This window comes from Tachysurus vachellii, chromosome 5 (genome assembly GCF_030014155.1).
Source record: "Tachysurus vachellii isolate PV-2020 chromosome 5, HZAU_Pvac_v1, whole genome shotgun sequence".
Taxonomy (NCBI): Eukaryota; Metazoa; Chordata; class Actinopteri; order Siluriformes; family Bagridae; genus Tachysurus; species Tachysurus vachellii.
The window spans coordinates 21539301-21567181 of record NC_083464.1 but is presented as its reverse complement, the minus strand read 5'-3'; the positions used below and the strand labels follow the sequence as shown (position 1 = coordinate 21567181).

Below are 27881 nucleotides of genomic sequence, written 5' to 3'. Positions count from 1 at the left end.
ACCCAAGACAAGAACGCGTGACTTATTTTTACAAAACAGTTTATTTTAAAATGTTCTTTACACTCAGTATGACAATGTGCTTGCACAGTACTTACAGTGGAGTGGGACTCCATTTTATACATAAAAAATGTCTTTCAGTAAAGAAAGAAAGAAATAAAAAGGGAGAGGGGAAAATAAAAGACAAAAACAACAAAAAACACACACCACCCACACACCCCTTTAAACCCAACACAGAGCTGTGGGAAAGAATCCTGGTTGCTATGGGAACACTAGAGCTTCTAGCTGCTGGCTGGACTGAGGACTGACCTTATTTGTTAGTTTTTTATTCACATATTTACACAATAATCCACAATCTCCACAGTCCGTTACAACGTCTCTGCTTATTTAAAAGGATTTCAAAAAACTATTTTTCAATATATTCACATATAAACCAATATAATACATGATTTCAGAGTGGGGAGGAGAGATTAATGCGACTTAATGCAAAGACAGGAGATTTCATGGTGCAGTAAAAGAGTCCGGATGATCTTGATTGCGAGAGAGAAAGTTACTACACGCCTGGAAGGCTTCACATTTACCTGTCTGAAGCTTAGTAAAAGAGCAAAAGTTAATGAGAATTTATGTAAAACAGCAAGAAACTGGTTGATAAAAAAAAAAAAAAAAAATGCTACATGCCACAGCTTTTTACTCACTGAGAAGAGTAAAAGTGGCCAAGAGTGACAGAGAGAATGGATGCATTAACAAACGTCCTTCACACTTCAATTCTTTAAAAGTTATTAAAAATGCAGCTGAACGGAATGTCCCAAGATCCTCAGGTGTGCTGCAGGAACCGGGCAGTAGAGCCAGGCTTTTACGCTCTGAGTGAAGATGAGTGCAAAATCTGATAGCACGAGACCGCACTTGATACCCGAAAAAACGAAACAAAGAATTCACAAACTCCAGCAGTCCGTCGCACCCTGACCTACTCGTCTTTCTTGTCATTTGGTAGTCTCGAATTAACAGCTGGTAAAAGAAAAGCCTGTCTCCTTCAATAAGGACTGCCAGTAGAAGCCACCACTGACTGAGACAATTCTAATACGAACTAGGGCAACTGGCAAGACATGCAAGCAGATAACAAGGGAAATGGAACAAACTCCCATGTTCTCATTAGCCATGAGCTGCTGAGGGTCCTGTGAACGGACATGAAGCAAATAACATAGTGCAGAGAGGTCATTGCTGAAAAGGCTAAAAGCATGTGATGACTTGGGTTGAAGGGAAGGGGGAAAGTCTGTAGCACCCTATTTGTGCGTTTTCTGCACGTTTCTCTGCTTGCTGGCTACGAGAATTTCCGGATGATTATCCTTATTTCCGTGCAAGCGCAGGACTTCCAGAGCAGCAGTAAGGACATGGTCAGAGAGTCTATATAAAAACAGATAGACTAAGAGGCCCCAGAGATTCGCTGGGTGATTTGCTGCTCGATACCTACGACACTGAGAGGAAGGAAGCTACTCCAACTCAGTGTCCTCTTTGGGCCGGTAAACAGGTCCGAACTTCTGCATGTATTTCTTAATGTATTCCTTGGTCTTGTGTTTAACGTTCTCGTTACACTCCAGGTCCTCTGGGTTTTTGCAGGATTTGAGCTCCTTGTTCATCACTCCATGAGTCAACTTGGGGGGAAGGAAGAGCAAAGAAAAAATCAATCAATCAAAACACACACACACACACAAGCTTAAGTTGGTATCAACAGATGGCCATAACCTAACGTTCATCAGGCACCGCCAGACAATAGTGGCACTTCACTCTGTAATGTTTATCGTGTAACCCTCCTTTATAAATAGCAGAAACTGCTTTCAAATTCAAATGATATTAATAAACTATTCATTTTACTCTTCATTACACTGATACTCTATTACAGAGTTAAGAATGCTAAAATTGTTAAGAACAGCTACCATTTCTATTATTTCATAGAAAAAAACCCCCAAAAAATAGTCCTTACCTTCCTGGCAAGATGTTTGAAATCTTCGGTGTTACTAATGCGCCCCAGTTTGCAGTCAGGCTTTCGGTACGGATTAAGGCATTGGACAATAAATTGTGACATCTGGGTATAACAAGGAAAGAAGCAAGCAGCAAGGTAAGAAAAACAGCAGCTAGCATCGCACTAGTGTAAGCTCGAGTGAGTAGTATACCTCTTTGCGGAAGACCTCTTTGCTTTTCTTTGCAAGCTCGCTGGAGGTGTCTGCCTCGGCTGTCTTGGTGGAGAACTGTAAACAAATCGAGGTGTTATATTTTATGATGCGTCAGATTTTTTTTTTCCATGGCAAAGACTAGAAACCAGATGGGATTTGTTTGTGTTTAAAAAAAAAAAGTTTCAAACAGCTAAAACAAAGATTTTCTGGGCAGCAGATCCAAAACAATAAGCAAAGCCAGAAGGAACAAACAACTTTAATTTTCACTGCACAGCATTCTGTAAAGGACAGGAATATGGTAGATGTGGCAGTAGAAGCCCCCCTGTGGCCTTCAGATGCAATTCCTAAAGGATTATAAATGCTAACAAAGATGTACAGTGCAAAGTAAAACCAGTTTTTTAAGCTTGAGGCAATGTAGAGCAGTTAAAACACATATGTACTTTGGCTTAATAAAAAGGGGGCTGTCTCTCTCGGGACAAGTCCCAGATGCTGCCCATTACAGTGTGCAACATCTTCAATTTACCAGAGGACCCATGCAAACCTCAAACCCCAAAGAGAACGGCAGAACGGTTTATAGTCCTGTTTTGGACCTTCACAAATTCTAAAGTACTTTCCTGAAGATTCTAAGAGTAGATAAGTGGTGAAAAAGAACACTATCTGCTTATTACCTTTGAGGGGTTTTCATCGTATGTTGGTGTCCCCAGGTCCATCTCAGCCTCATGCTCCACAGTGGCCTCTTCCCCGACACCATCCCAGCTCGGGGGATCCCACTGGGTTTGCCTAAATCCCACAGTCACATACATTAAACATCACACAGATGATGTGAGTCATGAATATGCAAAGTCAGTGAACACAAAGGTTATTTCAGCAAGCTATTCAAAAGATCAGGATTACTGTGTGGATCGCTGGAAATCTCTCAGCACCTCACAATTCAAGCTGATTTAGATTCAGGATGCACATAATGCTCAATGTAATCAGAATAAGGTGAATTTTTTAAAATGTCGAAAAATAAAAAAAATCACACAACACAAGATGTCTTGTCCATTAGAGTGTTGAATACAATCATGATATTATTTTCCCTCATCCAGCATCACCTGGAGCACCACTGCTACATAAACGATGCTAAGACAGCTTGGTGCATAAAGTGTCCACCATTCCGCATTTCTATATTCTTGATTTCATTTATTAGAGTTTTGTTTGGAGCAGTTCAGTACACTCCATTTTGTACAGAACTGTGATTTAACTGTGAAGCATAACTGTGATTTAAGACACGTTTTGTCTTGTTTTTAGTCAATAACCTCAGTAACGCAAACGAAACTCATTAATTCACTTGCAACTGCTCCAAACAAAACTCTAATAAATGAAATCAAGAATATTCAAGAAAATATTATGTGAACTTTTCTTCCTGTCTCTGTGCAGAGATTTAAATGAGCAAAATCTTAAGAACTAGTGGTTGAATGTTTATAGACGTTATAAAAATGATCATTGTAACCTGCAAATAAACAGAAAAGATTTTTGGAAGTCTAAATAGCTTTTTCTTCTTTAGTTAGTTAGTCCTACGTTTTTCTTGAATAGTTTTTTTTTTTTAGTACAAGGAATAAACTCAGAGGTGAAGGACCTGTTCTACTTACAGTTCATTTAAATTTACAGCATTTGGCAGACACCCATATCCAGGGTCGACTTACGTTATTTAATTTTTATACAACTGAGCAATTGCGGGTTAAGGGCCTTGCTCAGGGGCCCCAACAGTGGCAGCTTAGTGGACCTGGGATCGACTGACAACCTTCTGGCCTTCTAAACACTAGGCTTCTAAACCTTCTAAACACTAGGCTACCACATGCCACACAAGTGCTTTTACATAAAATACATAAATAACCTAAATCACCTTTAGGGTTTATAATGTTTCATTCTAAATGGGCAACTCTAAAATACTCATTTGAATTCATGAATTCATTTCAGATGCATATATGAGGCACTGGGCATACAAGTGTACTACTCATAACTCATGAAAACTGTGCAACAGTGTTCCTGTGCAAAGTCAGGTTAAATATGTGGAACATTTTATTTAATGTAGAAACATTACTCTCAATACAAAACACAAATAAAATACAAGACTCAGACTCAGCAAAGGAATTTTATAACCTGGTGACTATATGGTAGTAGTAGATTTTCCCCTCAGGATCCCGTGCAACCTTCCAGCTGGGAGGGAGGACAATGGTTTTAGGTTTGGGAGGTGAAGGAGGAGGCAGGTCCATGATGTTGTTGGATACAATCATTTCCTGCAGATAAGGGATTTAGAAGGGGTGTTTGACGATTAGACTGATCAACTGAAACAATGAATTTTAAATCCCTCTTAACAATGACCTAGTAGTATCATTTAGACCTAACGTATTCCTAAAACAAAGCTAGCAACAAAAAAAAATTATGTGATTTCTAGCTAGAATTCTCTAAAAGCAGCGTAATGTTCTAGATGCTAGTAACTTTTGTTTCTGTGTGCCTCCACAAATATGCAGCCAGAGGACCAACAGCCCCCTCTTGTGGTGTCCTGATTGACCTTCATTACCTACCGGCTGTACAGGTTGAGAGGTGACTATGGTGGTAACTGTGCCACCTTGCTGGACAACCACTCCCTGCTGGTGACCAGCATAGACCTGCTGCCCATGCAAGTAGCCAGTGGCTGGCTCAGTATATGCCTGCATTAGCACACAGAGACAAGACAATAGGCATTTTACTTGAGCACTGCAGTACAAGAAGGGGCCAGAAGCCTTAATTTTGCTAGGGCAATTTCTAGTTTGAATTAATACGGTGTGTATTAGTTGTTTCAAGCCTCTTACCTGAATGACAGGAGTGCTGGTCTGTGAGTAACCTGCAGGAATGCTGTAAATTGTCTGGCATGGCTGGCCTTGGTAATAAATCGCAGTCTGTGGCTGGGCTGGGTTCGAGTACTGCTGAGTAGGCTGCACAGTCACTGCCTGTTGTGTAGTGGGATCCCAAAGTGTTGCATATCCTTGTTGGCCCTGCACTTGGGTGCCGGCTGTCTGTGTAGGAACTGACAGGACAGTGATGCCGGGGTCCTGAGCTGGCGTGGGTGGCTGGACAAACTGCTGTGGCTGGGCAGAAGATGCCAGCTCCAGTGTAGCAGGCACGTGTGTCAGACCTGTAGCTGAGCTGGCCTGTGTGGTGTTGGGGGACTGAGCTGCCAGAGTCAGGTCAGTAATGAGCGACTGAGTAGTCTGATCAAAAGCTGTAGTCACACACATAGGGTCAATTGGCGGTGTAGGTAATAGCACCTTGCCCGCATTGGGATTAGTTGGGTCCACATATGTCTGAATAGGGTAACCAGGTGGATAATTCATGAAACTTGGGCTTGAGGGATACACAAGAGTACTGAATGCTAATCTCTGTAGCTGTTGCTGCTGCTGTTGCTGCTGCTGTTTCTGGGCTTCTCGCTGAGCCACCTCCTGTTCAAAGAGCTTCCGTCGTTCCTCTGTGGAAAGCTTGGTACGAGCCTCCTTGGTTCGAGATTTCTTACTACTGCTAGCTGAATCATAGCTAAAGAAAAAGCCACAAAAAAGTCAGATGGTAAAATTAAAGAAAAAGATAGTGTAAAGACTTATGCCCCTTTTCCACCAAAAAGAACCGGGTGCTGGTTCGGAGCTAGTGCTGGTGCAAAGTTGGTTCCACTGGCGAACCTTCTAAGAACCGGTTGCCTTTCCACCGGCGGTCACGTTTCCCAGCAACTTTAGCGCGGCAGCGGCAAACACAAATAAATCAACAATGGCGGATGTTGCTTTACTGTTAATGCTCATGGCTTTGCGGACCTACATTGGCATCCAAACGCGGCGAATCCAACGTGTACGTGCAGCTCCATGTAATTTGTATAAATGGAGGTTGCACTCGAGAAACTAAATAACATTATTTTATCATTAACAGAAAAAAGTTAGCCTTAGCATGTAGCTTCCTACTATCATGTGTGCTGATAATTGAGCATATTGCGGTAAAGTAAATATCGTCGCTGTCGGGCGGAAACCTCGTATGTCCAAATTTGGTCAATTTCATATTTTTTCACATATCGATGCTATTGGTCAGTCCCCACGTGTGTCTGTTATTTTTACAAGTTATTAACCAATCTAAAGTCTTGAAAATAGCTTGAGCGCAAATCTCATAATTCCATTGGACACTTCAACTGTCCACCTCTTCCTCACTCCGCGGGAGAGCTTCGCGGCATATTTCTCCTCAAGAAGAATCGCAACGAATCAACACGTCTTCTGAGGTAAATGTCTTCAAAACACTGGGCTCAAAGAAAAACAATCTTGACCCCCGCTAGTTCTGGTGCTCGTCTGAGGACAGGAATTTAGCGCAAGACAATCCACTGCAACGCGGACTAAACCCTGTGCACTGCAGATAAAGTACGGCTTTTTTTTAATGTTCTGAAAAATAACGGTTTTGGAGATATGAGGATTCCGCCTGACAGCGACGATATGTATTAAACATTAGTATACTTAAGGTACATTATCAAATATGCTAACAGTAGCCCCACCCACAGCCCCTGACGTAAGCGGTTCTTAAGTCCAGACCAGAAACTTTTTGGTGCTACTTAAGAACCACTTTTCCTGGTTCAGAGCCGGTGCTTTGGGTGTCGAAAAAGAAAGAACTGATTTTAAATTAGGCTCTGGCTCTGAACCAGCACTCAAGCTGCCTCAGTGGAAAACGTGCATTAGTGTCGCAGTGTATTGCATGTCTCACCGGTCTTCATTTCTGCGGCTGCTCCTTTCGTAGGGGGATTGGTATGGTGGAGAGGCAGAACCTCGTCTACGCCGCCTTTCTGCACTACGTAGCAAATACCGGTCAGAGTCTTTTTCTCTGTCCCAGTCCCGCTCTCGGTCCCAGTCCCGCTCTCTTTCCCTCTCCCGCTCTCTCTCACGACTGCTTGACGGGGTGCGGGTTGTCAACAGCGCGTCTCTGTCCCGACTACGGTCTGTTTTTACAAAATTAAGAGCAATTTGCATGTTACATTACAAACACCTGTAACAATGATTTTAAACAGAGATACAACAAAGTTCAGTACATAACGACTATATAATAAGGTCAGATAAGCAGACATACCACTTGATTCTTTCTCTACCTGACTCTTCTTTGGGATCCTGTACACCTCCTGATTGACAAAATTACATAAAAAAACCATGCATCTGTTTACAATTCTCTTCTTAACACCCTAAAATACTAAGAATAACCTAGATAGCAATTTAGAATGTAACTGCTGGTTTTTTTCAATCTTGCCTTCAGGTCTTTCCAGCTGTCAAGTAGGCGGGCAGCCATCTCACTGATGTCAGCAGCTCCAATCTGAGGCTCTTGGCTTCGCTCACTTTCCACATCTGACACAGCCTCCTCCTCATCCTGGGAAGGTGTGCCCACTGCTGTGCCCTCTGTTGCCACTATTCCCGGCGGCAGCACCTCTGCTGTGCAAACAGCTGAAACTGAAGGACTGGTATCTACAGTAACTTCCGCTGTCGTTTTCTCAGCAGCACTGGCACCAGAACTAGGTGCAATGTTGTCCAAGTTGAGGGGTGAGGCTTCTGGGTTAACTGTAGACTCAGAAAGGGTGGTTTCCATACTATCTGAAGGTATGCTGACATCAAGGGATTCTGTAGGTACACTGCTGATGGTGGAAGGAGCCAAATTGTTTGTGACTGAAAGCTCAGCACTCTCGTTCTCTGAAGACGACTCAGAGCTGGGAGTGCTCTCATCTGGGGGGTGCAAGGAGGGGCTAGCATCTACTTCATCGTGGACACTGGAAGCACTGGGATCATGAGGTAGATCTATGACTGGTGCCTGCACTTGACTTTCTGCAGGATCAGATTCACAGTTCTCCTCCATGTGAACAGGAAGGTTCTCATCTGTCTTGCTGGTTGTTTCCTCCTCAATTTCCTGCACTTCTGTTTTAACCTCCTCAGCAACCTCTTCCTTTATCTCTAGTTTTGCCTGGCTACTCTCCACAGCATCTGAAGCTTCCAGTTTCACTAACAGCTCTGGGGTCACAGCCATTTCCTCACCGGTCTCACTTTTTTCTGCCTTGTCCGATGTGACCTCTAATGAGGGCTCTTCCTCCACCTCCTCCTCTTCTTCGTCTTCTTCCTCTTTACCATCGGAGACCTTGCTGCCATCTGAGAGAGCGCTATCGAGGCTGTTCTCACTTATGATTTTCAATCTGCGGTATACAGCACGTTTTGGTGTGTCTCCATCAAGCTCTGGTGCCAGTTTAACAGGGGGGCCATCGGGGGTGTTGAGAGGTGTGTGGGCTCGGGAGGTGCTCTCACTGGAGTAACCATCCTGTTCTGTAGGCTGGCCAAGTGGATGGCTTTGGGCCCAGCGCTGGATGTATTGTAGAACACGGCTCTCTTCCAGCATGTTCTTAGTAGAAATGGGCAGCACTACCAATGCCTTCATTATCTGTGCAGATCATGACGATACAATAGGAAGGTTTCAGGCATTTTCAAGAGGGGGAAAAAAGGTAAACGCTTGTGCTGCTATACTGTATACCAGATAACAAAATGTAATAGTATATTTTATTTTGCTTTATTATTAAAATTATGAGACAAACCCGTGCATAAAATCTGCATATATTGTTTATTACAACAAATAAATATCAAAATCAGACACCCCCAATATAATTGGTGAACCTTTTTTGCTGTCAAGGATTGGTTTATTACTTGTGCTATTCCCAGGATGTTCTCCAGAGACATTATGAGTGTTTACAAAACAGCAAATTACAGAAAAATGTAGGAAATGCCCACCTCTTCTGCTGCTTAGCCATATTAGGTGACAATAAAGCTGAAGAGGAATGATACTAGCATAATCTAGGTGGTAAAGTGTATCGTCTTCTACATTGCTGTATTACTCCTGTTCAACTAAGACTAACAAAAATACCACCCCTTACAAAGTACTTCAATATTCTGTGAAGACCAAAACCATCAAGAATATCCATTTGGAGCTTAGTGGCTAAATGTTTTGTGTGTGTGTGTGTGTGTGTCATGCACATTTACCTCCATTTGCAGTTTGAGGTTATTACCAGAGTTGCTTTTGGCTTCTGAGAGATCGACCATGAATATCCACAACAATGAGAGACCGTGATGATCCAAAAACTGCTTGAGGCATGAAGAATTTGTAGTATTCTACACATATAAAACACAGCAAGTGAGAAAAATAAAATGAAGCAACATCATTGTCCTGAAGATAAAATAACAAATGTATTACTAGTTCATGTTTTAATGTGGCACCTACCTGGATCAGTTTAACACAAGTGAGTCTCTGCTCCATAGTTTCCACACGCACCATGAGTCTGCAGAGAGAAACTACTTGTTTCTCATCACTTAGACCTTCCCCATTCTCTAGCAGAGCCTCCAGCTCCTCGTCCACCTGTAATATGGAGATAAAAACATACAACATGAGTACTAAGGGCCAACACAATAACAAAGCTAATGTAAGCAGTTGTTACTGATATTGAAGCTGCTTTTATGGCAATGACGTCCTTGCTGGACCATACAACTAAAAGGTTTATCATAAATATAATGTCTCATATCATTTGATATTGATAATTATTGATCAATGATATTAACCTTTTTAAACAGCGACAAGTAACAAAAGTTTCAATTTAACCACTGTAATTTAAAAACATAATAAATAAAAATAAATAAAATAAATAATTTTAGCTTAACAGTCAAAAACATCAAAAAAATTAAACAAATATCTCATTTTAAATGAAGATTTAATAAATCGTCTCTGTTTGGGCGGAAACCTCGTATGTCCAAATTTTGTCAATTTCATATTTTTTCACATATCGATGCTATTGGTCAGTCCCCACGTGGGTCTGTTATTTTTACAAGTTATTAACCAATCTAAAGTCTTGAAAATAGCTTGAGCGCAAATCTCATAACTCCATTGGACACTTCAACTGTGCACCTCTTCCTCACTCCGCGGGAGAGATTCGCGGCATATTTATTCTCAAGAAGAGTCGCAACGAATCAACACGTCTTCTGAGGTAAATGTCTTCAAAACACTGGGCTCAAAGAAAAAAAATCTTGACCCCCGCTAGTTCTGGTGCTCGTCTGAGGACAGGAATTTAGTGCAAGACAATCCACTGTAACGCGGACTAAACCCTGTGCACTGCAGATAAGGTACGGCGTTTTTTTAATTTCCTGAAAAATAACGGTTTTGGAGATACGAGGATTCCGCCCGACAGCGACGATATGGAAAATAAACTTATACTTAATACTTAACAAATAAAATGTTACAAAATCTGTGCACTTTAATGTAGAACAATCAACACTTGCTTGTTTTCATTCAGACCCTAGGACATCAGTGCATAAGTCAAGTTTCAAGCATAAAGTCCTCTGTATGGTCCTCAGTAAAATATGCTGTTTCCAAGCATTTACTCTTCAGTTTCCATTCGCTGCCAGTGAAATGCACACATCTGTACGGCTCACACGTGCGACTTTACCAGATGTCTGTGCTTGTTGCGAAATACGAGACGGTGGGCAGCTTTGTTTCCACTGCTTTTCAACACTCTGAATAAAGTTCGGTAATTGCGGTCTTGGTAATTAAAAAAAAAAAAAAGAAAAAAAACAACAAAAAATAATTTGGACCAATATTTATGGACAGAAAGAGCCACTTGAAATCTCAGAACAATTAACAAGTTCCAGGTACACATCTGAACCAAATCAGCCTGTCTTCCTCTTAATAACACCATCTTTAATAGATCAGTGTGGCAATTATCCAGAGAAAGGAGCATGTCTGATTTGATTGCGTGTTATACAATAATGGTCAATAGGCTTGCAGCCATGATGATCCGTTTAACCTTTGTTGCTTCCATTAAATAGGCTGTACATCGTCAGGGCCAAAGCCACTTACTGTAGTCAGTGCACTGACAGCTTCTTTCTTCCGAGATCGTTCCCTTTGCTTCTTTCCAACTGCAGCCCGTACACTGACACGGTTCTCTCCACCCAGGAAGCCACGACAACTCGGTGCTCCACAGTAGCACTTCTGTGCCTCTTTCCTGGAAGATAAAACATTTCGATTTTTTTTAAAAAGATAAAATGTTATGCCTATTTTCCTTCAGAGATAAAAGCAACAAACTGAAACCTGAACTGAATGTATAGCTTTACATTGCAGTTGCACGACGAAAATAAATGCAGCAAACTTACCCATATCTTTGGAACTGGTAATCAAAAGTGAGCTCTGTCCCAGCCTTTACAGTTTTGGTGGTAAAGAAGCCAACTCTGAGCTGACCGTTCACAGTCCACTGTAGGAGAAAACAATATGATTTAAAAAATACAAAATGTTCTTGTTTGAATAATAAGAACTTAAAAAGACCATGAAAATTCACCCTAATGGCACATGTACAAATAAAAACCCACTAAGAATGAATTATTAATTAATTACATTTTTAAACCATTTTAAGCCTGCTGGTCAGCATGCTAGCACAGCACTAACCTTCTGAGTTTCGCAGTTGGGCTCACAGCTGTGGTTCATAAACCTTGAGCAGTTGCCTTTCAGCGTGGCATCAATGATCTGTAAATGACATGAACGATAAAATGCTTTCAAATTGAAAGTAACCCAATTTTAAAAAAATGCATGCGTTTATGATAGCACATGTCTGTTTTATAGCACATGTCTGTTTGAACAAAGGGCACAAATTCACCTCGTTATTCTTCAAAGCCATGAAGTAGTAGTGGATGTTCTTGCTGCGAGCATACTCTTTTACACGTGATTTGAACTCTCTGTGATCCAGAACCTCACCGCAATACTCCAACACGAACGTGTTCCTGGATTAAATCAGCATAAAAGTTTTTTTTTATTGAGACACGGCGTATCCTTTATGATGTATTGGTCTCATTTGTGCTTGGTACGTACGGCGGTAAGTCTTTGGCAGCTCTCAAACCCCAACCTTTGCTTTCAGTGAGAATTACTTCAAAATCGGCATGCTGCTTCATCTGAAATCGCCGATTTGAGCAATATACGCCGTTTAAGCACCGTGACGAGCTTATGAGAAAGAGAAACAATACCTGTCGATGAACCTTTTTTTTTTTAAACAATTATTACTTTTAGTAATAAACTCTCAAAGCTAAACCAACATGTATAATGCTTAAGCAAAACTTTACAAAGTGTGACCTCATACCATTCAATCATCAGCAGGCGATTCAAACAATCTTCTCCACAAGCCATAACACCTCGTGCTCGCTCCTCTCTTGAAAGGACAGCACACTCGCACTGCATTCGCTTGATATCTCGATGAGACTTGTTCTTCTTGCTGTTTTTTTTTTTTAAATAGATTGGATTGTTGTCAGTTACTTAGAATTTTTCAGTGGAATCATTTTCAGAAGACATTCGTTATTTTACAGATATTTATAAAAAAAATACCTATTAACCTAGTAACAATTAAACAAATAAATATTCTAGGCAATATTCCAAGCTAGCTACATAAGTATGTATGTATAAAAGATCCTTGGTTTCTACTGAACTTGGATGCATTTAACAAACAATGTAAATCATAATAATGCCCACAGATGCCACGATCTGAAATTTTCTCTAATGCAATACACATGATTTTAGATTTACATAAAACCTTTCATAATTCTAGATTCATTTCATATTAGTTTCTGATATTTCACTGCATATGCAAATGCATTAAACATTGCTGTACTTAATATTCTATACTAAATATTATACACTAGCCTTCAGGACACAAAAGAAAAAAAAAATAAAGTTGAGATTTATTCCAGAAGAGATACTGACCGTTCTGTCAGGTAGAGATTTTCCTCAATAAGATCAAAATAAGGAGGCATCTTTTTTTGCTTTGATTTTTCCTTCCAGACAACAGGATCCATAAATTCTTTCAGACTAAGCAGTGGTCTTTGTATTTCTTCTTGCTGTGAGGATACCTTGGTTTCTTTTGTGACCTTGCAGCTCTCGCGCTCCTCTAAACATTCTCGCTTACAGGCGAGACCTGCCTCTGCCTCGTTGTCTGATTCTGACTCAAGTTCTGGCCGTCTTTTCTTGGGTGGGCCCCGGCCTCTGTGAGGCTTTAGGTTGCCTTCCCTTGGAGGCCTGGAGATGATCTGACTCTCCGCAATGGCCGTTACAAAGCCGCAATTGCTGGTTATCTCATTTGTTTGGACAAATGCAGAAGATGCTGGAGGTTTTCTAGATTGTAAAACAACACTACCAAGTCCAAATGATTTTCCTTCATAAAACTCCTCAAGGTCATTAGTTAAAGAGTCAGGGTGAATCTGGCACACTGACTCATGACAAAGAGAAGGCACAAGCATATTGACTGGCATGTTTTTATCAGAGATATTTGCCTGGGTCCAGTAACCACTATCTTGCCTGGTAAATGCACTTCCTAGCTGGCAGTGCTGTTGAGTAGTGTGACTGCTGTCTGGCTGCTGAAATGTGCTGCTGGGCTGCTCTGTTTGGTTGATGTCACAATCCAGGTTCAAACCATTCTGGGGCCGGAGACTGTCCGTGCAACTAAAGTCTCCAAATTGTTCTCTTTCTCCCTTTCTACCATGCCAGCTGTCTGGATTATCAAGACACTGGTGACAACCTGATTCAGCCTCTCTCGGAGTATAGGTAGGTACTAGATCAGTTGGGACACAAGTCTTTGGTCTTTCTTTGACAGTGCAGGTCCGGTCTATGTGAGCCAGTGTAGTGGTTGCCTCAGATTGGCTAGTGCTGTCAACCAAGTTGCTCTGGGACTGGTAGGGTGTTTGAAAAGAAGGCATGCCTTTATTCTCAGTGACTGAAAAGACGTTGTGTTTGAGTCCGTCACCTGAACATTCTACAGATTTTATTAGAGTGTTGAGACTATTAGGAATTTCACTGTTAATGCTTATATTAAACTCATTTGCCTGATAGGTTAGCTGTCCGGAGAGAGCTGATAGGCTAGCTGGTGGTGTTGGGTGGTCAGTTGTCTCAAGGGTAATAGTAGAATTCTTTGGCACAACCACCACAGAGTGCAGCCGCTTCAGCGAGACCTGTCCGTCATCTGAATCAGAGTCAGATTCGTCAGTTTCACTTTCCTCACTGTGGCTTTTATCATCACAGTTGAACGACACAGACTCTTGTGTCAAAGGCTTATATGGGTCATTGTTGTACGCTTTGTCAGAATTGGCGTATTTCTGAACAAAATGAATAACATCTGCACTGCAATTAGCTTTCAGAGGAACTTGATTTGCCAGAGACCTGCCCGCTATTTGATCAAAAACTTCAATGGTTTGTTGTATATCAGCAACAAAAGGTTGATCAGGATCATGCTTAATTCCTTTCTCCAAATCTGTTGTGGCCTTGCCTGTCTGTTCATCTAGCTCAGATTTTAGTGACCGCATCATAAATTCCTCTTTCTTTGAGCACATTTCTTCATGGCTAGTATGATTGTTATATTCTATTTTTTTAACTGAAATGACCTTTTTCACAGAGGAGGTCTCATTGTTTACCATCTTTTGGGGGGTCTGAGCTTCTGAAGTGTCTTCACCAACAATATCCCACCGTGACTTTTTAACATGGGCAGACTTGTGTTTAATTTCCGCAGCATTTGTCGGTTCAGGCTTGATGTATAACTGCTCGATAACTTTTGGAGAGGTTTCGGCACTCATGGTAAGTCTATTGTCTTCCTTACTGAGAAACATCTGGGAAACAAATTTAGTGTTAGGTTTCAAGCATTCTCCAGGTGGTAATTCTTTCACAGAAAGAGTGTCTGCCAATGAACCTATTAAATCCTGACTAGGGGTGTAGCCTGGATAAAGTGGCTCATTCAAGCTAGAAGAATCATTAGTTTTGTAAAAGGTACCAACATTTGCCACTTTAGTCTGTGCCTCTTTCAAAGATTGGACTTCTTTTTGGATGTCTGTCGGTCTTCCAAGTTGATCATCCGCTAAAGAAATGTCCTCAAGAGTAAGGTGACGTTTACTAATATTTATTTCACTGACAGCTGGACACTTTTCTGTACCATCGGAATCTTTGATTACACCTTGAAATTCGACATGACTTTGTAAATTGTCCATTAGGGTAATATGCTGCGTTTGTTCGGGAGAACTGTTTGTTAATTTAGACCGACTGATTTCTTCATATTGGGAACACAAATGCACATTGTTGAATTCTCCCTGAGACATGGTTTTGTCAGAATCCAAGTGTGGAAGTTCAGCATTAATATTTACTTTTGCTACTAATTGTCCATCTGTTCCAATACTACTTGACTTTGACTCTGAATTATTTGTTTTTTTAACAGATGACCTAGTAGAGTGGTCTGAGCCATGAAATTGACTTTTGGTTTTGTGCTCATCATCAGAGTCCGAGCTCCCACTGGTTTTTTGGACCTTTTTTTCCGACCGTGACATGTCATTTGAGTTAGATGTTTTACCATGGACCTCCGATTTTGAATGGGAACTGGACTTTTTATGACTGGCTTCAGTCTCAGGAGAACTTCTTTTACTAGGTTCAGAGCCACTAGTTCTCCCAGATCTTTCTGTTCTTGAATATTGTGTTCTTTTGTCCAGTTCTGACAAATGAGAAGATTTTGGGTCAGATTTTGAGTCCCTGTAGGACTTTGAATGACAGGATGTCTTCAAATCTCTTTGTGAGCTAGAGTATGTGGAGGATCGACTTGAATCGCTTCCTCGAGTCCTGGGCTTCCTGAGATCATCTTCGGAGTCAGAGCTGTCCCGGGATCTGCCCTCACCTCGGGAGCGAGACCTCCTTCGTTCACGAGAACTTCTGTGGGATCTCCTTTCAGAATCATGGTAATGTGACCTATCTGACCTCGACGGTCTTTCATTTCTTGATCTCTCAGACCTGGAATAGGAAGAACTTGTTCGAGAACTCCGGGATCTAGATCGTGACCGACTCTTGGTTCTCCTTCGGTCAGAGCGTGAAGTTCTTGAGGATGTGTGTCTGGAATCTCTTTCTGATTTGCATCGACTAGACCCTTTTTCATCCTTCTCATCTCTCTTATCAGATCTGGATTTGTCTGAGACTTCACTTTTGGAGGTTGAGAACTTCTTAACAACAGTACTTTGACTATCACACTTAGCCACACTCTTGGAGTCAGTAGACTTTTGGCTAGACGATGTCCGAACAGACCCACCATCAAAGTCACTACTTGGCAAAATATTGTCTGACTGATGGACATTTTTGCTATGTTCAGGCTCAGAATTACTATCCTTACACTCTGTCCCAATATGGGAGGAATCAGTTGGTCCCTTAAGGTGAGTGTCTAATTCCTCCTTAGTGCTTTCCTCTCTGATATCGTTTTCAGAACAGTCAGTGACAGAGTTGATTTGAAACAGAGCAACAGAGGGTTCACCTTCAATCCTTGCTGAAGATCTAACTAAAACTTCGTTCTCCAAGGTGGTATCGTTTAAAACAGCACTGACAATGGGATGATCTTCAACAACAGACACGCTTAGAAACTGTTTCTTGAAATGCACTATGTCATGTTTCAATTTGGAGGGGAGGGGTAAAAGGGGCTGTGCTGCCTGGCATTCGGCCACGACTGTGGCTACAACAGAGGGATCAGTTTGCTCATTCTTGCTTTCAGCACTCTGTCCTGTCAGGTCTGCAGAGGGTAAATTTGTAGACTGCACTACAGGTGAAATCTCAGTTGCCGCTTTCTCTGGACTTGGTGGGACAAGGAACACTTTCTGACGTGGTTTCTTAGTCTGGGTGAAGCTGAAGGAGACCTTCTGTCGACCCTGTTCCTCAAGGTTCACTTTAGTCTTTGTTCCTTTAGGCAGGAGATGGTTTGTTAAAACAACTCTAGGGGCAAGGCCTTTAAATATGACTTGCTTTGAGGTGTTTTCAACCTTAATCTGGGGATGAACAAAAAAGGGCACAATATATATTCCGCAATTAGTACAACATTTGAACTTCATATTTACCAACCAAATGGTAAGAGAAAGGTTTACAATAGAATGAACAGTAATCAGAATGATTTTGAAGTAAGGAAACTTGCATACCGAACCATCAAGTGTCTTTTCCCTGAAGTTCAGCAGCAGCAACAAGCAAAGGAAAGAGGAAAATTTGTATTAATATTTTGGAATGAAGAAAATAAGACTAAAACTGGTTTGACATTATGTAAAATGGTTTACACTTAACACTAGTAGAACAATGATCAGTGTTTCCACACACAGGTTATACATGATACATGTATATTCAGAGTGAAAATATAAGATTAAATTAGGGCTGGGCGATAAAACGATAACAATATGTATCGCGAAAGACACGTGATCGATATCAATAAAAAATGTGTTCGATATTTTTTATCCTTTGTCGGAAGAAAACAGATGTTGCGACGCAACTTTGGTTGCATTAACAAAGGCACTCACTCTCTGGTAACCTAGCAACGTAGGGAGTGACACGCTAACCATGTATCAGTATCAAGTTTGGTTGCGACATATCGTTGTCCCGTGCTGGTCTGCTGGATTCCTCTTCAGTAACCGGACTGATAAGCAGAAAATGAGCCGCAGCGAGCGAGGAAATTGTAAATAGAAGAGGAAATGTCACCTTTTTAGACTTACGTTTACATTTGAATTATTTGAGTTTTCCATTGTTGTTGTCAACATTGTTGACATTTCTGTCTTGATAACTGAGGGGATTATGATCAGAGGAAGGTGAAGTTTAAAATAAAAATGTTTAAATGTAATATTTTTCTCCTGGTCCTTATAAAATATCAGTAATTATCGATATCGACCAATATGAAACACTGACATCGTGATACAGTTTTCAGCCATATCGCCCAGCCCTAGATTAAAGATCTTATTAATCCATTTATTGAAATAAACAACTTGTTTTCAATATGGCAGATTAATTGCTTGTTGTAATTAGTTCTTGTTGTAAAGAAACCGTGAAGCATTCATAGTCAGCTCTTACTTTCCACACACTTTGGCGGTAGCAGAGCAGACCATGATGTTTAGCCATTATCAAAACAATCAAGAATCTCTCGAAATAATGTTGCATATCAAACAGAAAACTGTTATGTTATACTGAACTAGCTACAAAACATAAGCATAGCAGCTGCTGCTGATTTTCTCCTGCTAGTTTATTGAGAACACACATCCTGTTCCATCATGCAATCACTTGGAATAGTTCGCTTTATTGCAGTCTTAAGGTTCATTTTCAAACAGAAGAATATTGTAGATAGATGAAAGTCAGTGTAATTAAGATCAGGTTGTGTTTGTGATGATACATGGCAACACCTGGCAGGTTTTTAAGCTGCACTTTACTAAGCTGCCAAGCACGATTCATTTCTCTTGTTAATTTCTCTTGCTAAATTACAGACAACAGAATTTATTTATTTTTCTTACAAATGCACAACATGCATGGATACACAGGGATATGAAACAGTACAGTCCAACTCTTCTAACAGCATGTCAGGTGATAAAAAGAGATCTATCCAAGACCATTTGGAACATTTGTAGGAGACTGTGGCGATGCAGAACCATCTCCTACCCAGGGATTTGCAGATTCACTCATTTCATTAGTTGACATTAATGCACCTAACTAGCTTATCATATTTAAATTATTAGTTGGTTGCTAGGCAGCCAAAATATCAGACACAGCGGGGCTTTCATTTGCCCCATAGGCTAGCTAATTTATTCTTTCCCCCCACCTGTAAACATATATATTTTTAAAATATAATAAGAACTGAACCATTCCCTACGAACCCTGTATCCCATGTGGGAAACGCTGATACATTTCCTTGTACAGTGGTTTGGTTAATACACACAAATGTAACTTTCAACCTGAAAACAAGAATATCGTTTCTCATTAGGAACTAAATAAGGATCTGATCCAAAAACTAGGTTACGTGATCCTCAGAGAATAATTTCTTTCTGTGACCTTCATAATACAATTCACAATGACAGACGCAAACAGTATGTGAGAGCGAGTTTTCAGTGCATCCTTTATAATCAATCACTTATAAGCTGTTTATGCTTAATAAATGCTTAAACAACTGTCTTTGTACTGCAATCATCTCAAAAATATTTTGTAAAGTCAGTTGTGTTAGTGATTTTACTTTATAAAAAATACACAATTTAATCATCCAAAATTTGTAGCGTATAAAAGAGAGGAATTATATATATATATATATATATATAAAAATCCTTTAACAGGTGGTCTAATTTCCACATGACTGACATTATGATGCTGCTCTCACCTCAAAAAAAAAAACCCACCAACAACAAAAAACCCAAACAAGCAAGAGAAAGAATTCTCTCTTTTTTTGTAGGTCTTCTTAATACTTTTGGAACCAACAAAAAAAAGCCCCATCTTGAAATCACATTTTCACATCATCCAAAAACAAAGTTCTGTTTTGGTCATGCTATAATAAATATAGTAAACTAACATTAAATATATAGAATGCGAGGGCACTATGTGAGCCAGGAGCTTGTAAGATTTTGCTAAGTGTGCTTCCAGTAAGTGTCTCTTAAGAGTGGAGTGCTCAGAACACCTACACAATTCATTCCAGATATACATGTCAATTGGCTCATCTCCCATTGTATTTGGAAGAAAAAGAACGCTTTTCTGGAGTATTTTTGAGTGAGACATAAAATGCTAAATGGTTGGCAGGGCTGGAAAATTTGAAATAATCTGCAATAAACATCACTGGATTTTATGACCATGAAATATGACCTGTGTGCTAACACAAGCCTAGCACAGACTAATGTTGGTAAGAAAGACAAATCAGTTGGCATAAAAGTAGTATCCAGAAATACATGATGTGAAGTCAATTTTGATCACACTGAATTCTCAAAAGTGTGGGCCAAATGCAATTGGATGCAATCTGAACTCTTATTTAAAATCACCTTTGAGGGCTAGTTTTACAAATGAAATCCTTGTTGTAAGCTTTTTGTGCACGTGCATGTGTAAGCATATAAGCATATATGCATATAAACACACACCTGAAAAAAAATAAGCACACTTGCATTCAGATAAAAAAATTGTTTTCATTTGTAAGTGTAACCAGCTGATGTTCACAGCTCCAAAACACCACTGATGAATTACTGTGATGGTTGTGCAGGAAGGTACAGAAAGTAGCACTGACACTAGGATTGCAGCATGACCCAAACTAGAACCGGAGCTAAACTGAATCGGAGCAGAGAAATGATTAACAGAAAATATATAATATTATATGCACATGCACAGTTCAGATAAATTCTTTATCGTCACCCTTTGTTGTCATCTTCAAAACAATAAATCAAGAATGAATTCTTTGAGGGAGACAACGAAAGCAGTCTGCCTTTGAAGGTGCGCATAGAGGAAAATAAATCAAAGGTGATGCGAGAAGGGTAACGCTGCCACATGCAAGTCTTTTAAGCTTTGAAATTTCTTTGATTATGAAAACAGCTGACAACTCAAAACAAAGCGAGCCAAGAGTAGTAAATAATTTAGCTCTGCATTATTTAATTGTCCAGGCCTCTAAAATACATCACTGATAAAGGACTAGTTCATGTATGGACCTGGATTATAATTTCACTCCAGCCTGGCTAGACACACTAACTTTAGACAAAACAGTGATCATGATATCCTGGTCATCGCTGTCCTATTATTATGAGCTAAAATGGGGAAACGTACTAGGAGTGTTTCCGCATAACAATATATATTCAAATATATAACAAAATGGAAACGTTAAATCCAGTCAGAAGCAACATGTAACTCTAACCTTCCTCATAGTTGCTTAGTGACAGGTGCAAAGCTTACCTGAGTTCAGGATTCAGCAGTGCATCCATTTTGAGGCAGGCCGAGCGAGGAGCACCTTGATGGAAGCTCCCTCACTTGGATAAGAGCAGCTCAGAGAAGCACGCTCTCTGATGTAATGCAACACCTAAAGATGAGCAACAACACAGACGTGAATCATTACTTCCGCACACCTTTTCAATCCTGCTCTTTTGTACCATTTCTCGCTTCATTTTCTAACTTGATGCTGATTTGTTTGGATTGAACCTCAATGTTTACAAAATCTTACTTTTGCACAGGGAACGATACCTGTTAATGCAAACACACTGTGTTGGTGTAATTAGGCTATGGCAAGAGCAAACTTGTTTGTGTGGTGTGTTATATACCCAGATCAAGAAAAGAACTTTGATACTTAATGGGAAAAAAAAAAGAGCTGTTAGTGTTAATGTGAAGATGTACAACAGTTGATGCCAAAGGAAAAGCTCACACTGCATAAACATGCAAATATCCTGTAAGACTTTGGAAAAACAACAACCCAGAAGTAAACAGGTCTCAGGAGAATGGTACAGGGTCTGAGCTACACTTGATAAAACGTACAGAAAATACATTTTTTGAGAAATCTTTCTGAATGAAGTGTAAACAAGTGTAAACATGAGGTTATTATACCTGTCCTTGGTCACAGAAGATACCTTTTGTTTCAGAGAGGAAAAAGCCTTAAAATGTGCAGAAAACGATAGCAGAGCTTCAATATTGTGCTTGCTCGATCGATGCTATAATTAAATAAAATAAACAAACACAAAACAAAACCCAGGTCGTATAGTGAATGGATACTGAAACTGATGCACAGCAACATATCCATGTTTTAATCTCTACTGAGTATAAAGACATCCAACGCATAAACATAATCCCAAGTGGACAAATAATAATGTAGATTTAGCTCACGTTAACCTTTTATCTATTCTCGGTTGTTGGAAACAGGACAATCGTGTACAAGGGCGTAAAAATGTGCTGGGGTTTAAAACAAGGCAGTATACGAGAATTACCCCAATAAACGAAAAAACACAGGAAGGAGATGTGGGGGTTGTAAAATATACACCGCGGATCTGAGGCCTAACATCTAGGCCTTTCTATCCGTCCGTGTTAGCGACAAATAGATTGTAATGTCTGATATGATTTTGACGTTTTGTCTCTCCGTTTTTCTGTGTGTTTGAAGTGATTTGAACGAGGTTTAGCTCACGTACTTTATTTAGTTTAGTTAAGCAAATATGGTGCCATTAACCAGTTATGTATGAGGTTAACGAATGCTAAAAAACAAAAAAAAAAAACAAAGTCGGCTAGTTCAACAATACTGATGGCTAAATGTATGTTTTATTTACGTGTATCTAGTCATTATTTAGTCCCCTTTATGTAGAGAACAGTGTCGTGTCCATAGCATGTCGGATTATTGTGATTTCTGCTCTTAGTAAGATAGCAGGCGTGGTAAACCAGTCGGATAACGAGAACTAGTTAGCTCGCTGGCTGACTAGCATTGTAGCTAGCAAGGGAACATTCTGTAGATGTTTGTGTTCAGACTATAAGTTAATTCAATTGTTAGAAGGGAATGTAAACACCGAGAAAATACTCACTTTGGACTCTGGCCTAGTTCAGGTAAATCCCCCATCGTCGACACCAAGAGTGGTAATCTCTTTCGGGTGTTTAATAAACATCCACCATCAAACGTCAAATCCACACGGGATAGCCGACTAGCCTTCACCGAGCGCTCGCCAGCTAGCTGCTAACTGCTAACTGTCCTCAAAAGCAAGTCGTCCTACGTATAAAGTGGACGCGTTTAGGGTCAAGTCAGTTTTGAATTAATAGCAGACGCGAGTTAATCCGATAGAGTCCATGAATAAAGACGGGGTTTGCCTTTGGTGCACTTTCTTAGCACGACAGAGCATGTCGTGAAAAGCAACCTCCTTTTTGCTTCATGGTCTAGTGAAGACGGCCAGAGCAAAGCTCACACTATCCTGATTCGATACAATGCGCCGGTTACGACTCCACCTCTTCAGCTGCATTCAGCGCGAAGACGACACCGATAAGCACACTTCAGTGGAGCTCCTTATTAAGACCGCTTATAACCGGCCACAGCAGGCCAGGCAGATACTACTACATGATAGTGTTTGAATCGTGGACTGTTCGTGCGTTTGTTACACGGGATAAAAAAAGAAACTCAGACTCTGTTAGCTCCCAGAGCTAACATCGCTTAAATTAGCCTTGGGACTCTATTATTATTATTCTCATCATTGTTATTATATCACTGTTGTTGTTGTTTTGTTATAAGTATAAAGCATGTCTGCTGTAGTGCTGCAAGTTGGGCAATGTGGAAATCAGCTCGGTCTAGACTGGTGGAAGCTTATAAATAAAAAGTCAAACCATCACAAGAAAAGGTAACCAACTTACTTTTAACCCAAACAAACATCATGCAAATTCACGTCCTGTTATTATTCATTTAAGACAATTTGTTTACTTTTGTTTTTTTTTTAGATGTCCATTCAGCTCCAGAAATGGTGAACTAGCAGCAGTGTGTGTTGACACTGAGCCCAAAGTCCTCAGAAAAGCTTATGAGTTTGTCAAAAATAGGTAAGTCTTATTCCCAAAGTCTGAAATATTTTCTTTTTTTGTTATGAGAGAAATGTTAAGTTTAGTTCTGTCATCCAGGCAAATCCTTCCATCTAACATTATTGAAGGGAAAGGAGGACGTGGAGGAAATTGGGCATATGGTCAGTCCAGAGTTATTCTCAATGCACTTTGTATATCTCATGGTACAATTATTTATTTTTTTAATATACATTATATAGGCACAAATTATACTTACGTTTTGCATAGAAACGATGCTTCGTGGTGTTCCAAAGAAATAAAACACGCAGATATTTAAAAGCGTGCCGGTTATTTGAAGTTACACTTGAAGTTTTCACGTCAATAGTTTAACAGTCCAAAAACTCCTATTTCAGTATTTATGGGTGATAAAGATAATAAAAGCTTCACTTTTACAAATCCATATTTTTGAGGATGATAACTATAAACTAGTATAGCAAATGTATTAGATTAGTCAAATGCCCATGTTAATAAGAGGCATATGTATTTTCATTACTGCATGGGGAATTATGTTATAGCATTTTTTGCTGTGTTTCTGAAAAACCAAGTAACCCGAGCTGTTATTTTGAATCCATAAAACAGGTTACCATGGAGGCAGATTTGAGGGTGACAACGGCTTACTGAAGCAAACAATGGAGGCATTGCGTCAAGAGGCAGAAAGACAAGATTACTATGGTGGAACTGTTCTCCTGCACAGTCTGACTGGAGGCACAGGGTCTGGTGAGAAGTATGGCCCAGCAGACAATATTTAATTTCTTCATCAAAAACAGTGAACTCACTCTTTGGTATGAAAATGACATTTATTAAAAAAGAGAAGACAAATAAAATCCTGTATATCTTTATTTCCACCCTTATGGGCGAGCAGGTCTCGGTTCACGGCTGTGTGAGGAAATTCGTGAGGAGTTTCCTGTGCGTCACATCTTGACTGTGTCTGTGGTCCCTCATCACAGTGGGGAGAGCCCGCTCCAGCACTACAACACTTTACTGAGTCTAGCAGCATTACACAGGTTCAAATGTTCATTTTTTAGAGCAGCTTTTATATAAAAGAAAAAATAATACAGTTTTTTCTTTGACTACATTCTCCCCAACTCACAGGTCGGCTGACGGCATACTTCTTTTTCATAACGATCATGTACTAAGTCGTGCCAGATTTCAACAGAAATCACATGCAGGGTTTGGAACTGTCTCCTGTGGTTTTCCACAAAGCACACTCTCAGTAATGAATACACACATAATCTCATGCATGGCTGGACTCCTGATGCCAGTGAAAACTCTTACTACATGCAGGTAAATTTGATTCTGTTCAAAATTTGCCTGTTGAGCATGACTTGAGTATCAAATTTATTATAAAATTACATTTTAATCATGCCTTATGTAGGCCAAAGAGCTGATGAGTCAATTGTTTTAATTCAGTATGTTTTCTTAAGACCTCATATGGTCACAAGTATGTCACATCACACCCATGTGAAGGCCGTCCCCACATTTTGAAGCTCACAATTCTATAGAATGTCTCTGTTTGCTGTAGCATTACAATTTCTCTACCCTGGAACTAAGAGGTCCAATTTTGAAGCTCACAATTCTATAGAATGTCTCTGTTTGCTGTAGCATTACAATTTCTCTACCCTGGAACTAAGAGGCACTTTGTGCACATTGTCCTTGTGCACAAAGTGAGCTCCATGAAGACTTTGTGAGCTTTGCCAAGTTTGGACCTTTATAGGCCTGCACAGAACCCTGACCTCTGCCCCTCTGAACGCCTTTGGGATGGCCTGGAACAGACATCCTCAGCTAACATCACTGGCTGACCTCACTAAAGCCTTTAGTAAATAAATGAGCACAAATCACCACAGCTCGGACATTTAGTGGAAAACCTTCCCAAATGAGTGGAGATTATTGTAACAAAGGTGGTTTTCAATCTGGGATGGGATGTTCAACAGGCACATGTGGGTGTGATGGTAATATGTCCACAAACTGTTGGTCATATAATGAAATTATTGATTTCCATAAAGTGGCCAGAGTTTGGGAATAGAGCCATGGGAACTGGTGAGGTCTGTATGCCCTATTCCTACAGCGAAGCTACTCTACACCACTCAGGCTTCTGCTAGGTAAGTTGTGTCTATCTTGATTATTTTGATTTTTGTTTATGTATTAAGATGTTTTAATAATGTGTATTGGCAAGTTTGTACATTGCTAATAACTTCTTATAATTCTCTCTAGTGAGATGTCACAATGGGACACTTTAGCGAGTGAAACAGTTCAGAATCTACCTCAGCTTTCACCTGATGGAAAACTTGTATCCTTAAATACGCATTCTGCAAGCAGGGATAATTTATGTTTGTTGATGTTTGGTTAAAGAGTTTAGATTCAAGTAATGTGAGATAATGCTAAAACAGGCATTTAAAGCCTTCACGACAATCTGATGGTCTTTAAATATTGCATACAGACCATAAAAATTTGATAGTCCAAATTATTTTATGCTGTGACCCATCCTAACTTAATCTTTTTGCAATTTGCAAATGAAGCAATAATGCAAGGTTTGTAACAGAAATCGAAAAAAAATATATTCCTTCCATATATTTAAAGCTTCAGGATGTAGATTTAGGAATATTATCCTCTTGTAATCACTGAAAACTACTTTGCAGAAGAGTGCCAATATTTTAGATAGAATTCAAGGCTGTGTCCCAAACTGCACAGTAAAGATTATACCTAAATAGTATAATAGTGACAGACTTTTTAGTATCCATGGTATGCAGTTTGGGATGTGGCCAAAGTGTGTTTCTACAGGAGTGTTATGAGAATAAATTAATTTTATAGTCACATCAGGACACAACAACTCAACACAAGCTTGTCATGAAGCTGTATTTATTCAGTTCTTTATGTAAATGCCTGAGCTGACAGCAGTGACTAGCATCAACAATATTGTGATATAAATGCTAACGTTGCTGTTGAAAGAAATGAAATGTTTTTATGTTTGTGTGTTCGATATTCCTTATTGCTGAGTACAGTATTCTAGTCGTGCTGTGCTGGCAGTTGCACGTGGAAACCACGACAACTCGTTTATTGTTTCAAAAGCCCTGCAGAAGTTGAGACAAGCTCATAGGTGTGTCCCATGGAATCCTTTTCCTGTTGACCACTGGACTGGTGAGCTTTGTTTCCCCACATCATTTGTTCAGTTTTGCATGAAGGACCCGCATCACTGATTTGCTGATGCTGTTGTGTTCATGCAAGTATATGAAAGGGTACATAGCCATATACTTTTTTTCAACTTCTTTTGACTCTTTTCCAGATCCCCGAAATGAGGCTAATGTCTGCTTGTCTGCCCGCATGCTCACTGTATGTTCCAACCACAGCAGTGTCACAAGATTATTAGGCCATGTAGCTCAACGTGCAACAGAGATGTTGAAAGCAAGGGCCTATCTACACTGGTACGAACGTTATGGCATAGAGACAGAAGAATTTCAGAGGGCATTAAATACACTTTCCGATCTCACTGAGAATTATGAGACTCAGTGAGGCTTAATGCACTAATGGAATTTGTCATGGATGTTGGTTAAATGCTAGGTTTGTGCTTAGGTGTTAAGAGTGTCTTTGAGTGTCCTCTTTGGTGTTAAGAGGTCTTTGAAGAGAAAGCAAGCAAGTTTACAGGTTTAAAAATATAATTAGCCGTGTCTGCTGGTGAAAACATTTATATAATATATCTTAAATATTTTGTTATTCAAGGTCAGATTTTTTTTATTGTTGAAACTATATACAACACTTAAAAATGATGTTTTCTCTCATTTCCTTTTCTTTCATCATGAGCTTTAGGTATACAGTCAAAACAGATCTGTTCCATTACACCCATTACATAAGTCAGACAACCTGAGTTCATTGAAACACTTTATCGTTTACAAGCCTTGTAGCACTCTGAATAGAAAAAAACTCTGTTGACGAGTACCAGAATGTCTCTAGGATTTTTTTTAAAAAGAGACTAAGGATGGAAAAACAAACATAGCAGGTCTTATGCAGAGTGTCGCCAACCACCACCCTACACACACACATCACCACTGCCCCAACTTCCCAGACAGTGCATTAGCTTGGTATAACGACACAGAATGTTGTTATTCCATTTACACCACAAAGATTTGCCAACGATTGCAATGTTTGGTTCATTACAGAAGGACACACTGCACATTTTAATGTTTTATAGTTGTGAAACAGCTGAGCTCAGTACCTTCATTGCAATTTACTCGTAACAGTGGCCATAAACAATGACCCAAAATCCACACTCTCGATTTGTCATAAAATTTAAACAAAAATTATTTGTCATAACAGTAAAACTTCCTATTTCATAAATTGAGGCTATAAATTGTTTAG

At 39.9% G+C, this 27881-nt stretch overlaps 2 protein-coding genes across 4 annotated transcripts; one reads left to right on the top strand and one right to left on the bottom strand.

Annotated features, from left to right (window-relative positions):
* Positions 1 to 22: 22 nt before the first annotated feature.
* On the bottom strand, positions 23 to 22656 carry setd2 (SET domain containing 2, histone lysine methyltransferase). Of its 3 annotated transcripts, none has more exons than XM_060870452.1 (23): positions 22520 to 22650; positions 21561 to 21607; positions 20919 to 21042; positions 17174 to 17195; positions 12957 to 17026; positions 12340 to 12471; positions 12075 to 12203; positions 11863 to 11986; positions 11655 to 11732; positions 11366 to 11463; positions 11073 to 11217; positions 9447 to 9581; positions 9209 to 9337; positions 7446 to 8615; positions 7272 to 7320; positions 6912 to 7143; positions 5000 to 5717; positions 4733 to 4858; positions 4308 to 4444; positions 2834 to 2945; positions 2166 to 2240; positions 1976 to 2077; positions 23 to 1646 (listed from the first exon to the last, which is right to left on the bottom strand). In XM_060870452.1, the coding sequence occupies exons 3-23, from the start codon at positions 20945 to 20947 to the stop codon at positions 1485 to 1487; spliced, it is 7974 nt and encodes a 2657-aa protein (XP_060726435.1). In that variant the 5' UTR covers positions 20948 to 21042; positions 21561 to 21607; positions 22520 to 22650; the 3' UTR covers positions 23 to 1484. The 3 variants fall into 3 exon arrangements, with proteins under 3 accessions (XP_060726435.1, XP_060726434.1, XP_060726433.1); XM_060870451.1 differs by having other exon boundaries at positions 21561 to 21664; positions 22520 to 22643; XM_060870450.1 differs by lacking the exon at positions 21561 to 21607 and having other exon boundaries at positions 22520 to 22656.
* A 370-nt stretch (positions 22657 to 23026) lies between these two features.
* On the top strand, positions 23027 to 27874 carry LOC132845985 (uncharacterized). Its single transcript, XM_060870456.1, has 10 exons — positions 23027 to 23320; positions 23418 to 23513; positions 23592 to 23653; positions 24111 to 24248; positions 24394 to 24535; positions 24624 to 24815; positions 25535 to 25630; positions 25743 to 25818; positions 26531 to 26666; positions 26812 to 27874. Exons 1-10 carry the CDS (start codon positions 23223 to 23225, stop codon positions 27036 to 27038), a joined length of 1263 nt encoding a protein of 420 aa, XP_060726439.1. The 5' UTR covers positions 23027 to 23222; the 3' UTR covers positions 27039 to 27874.
* The last annotated feature ends 7 nt before the right edge of the window (positions 27875 to 27881 follow it).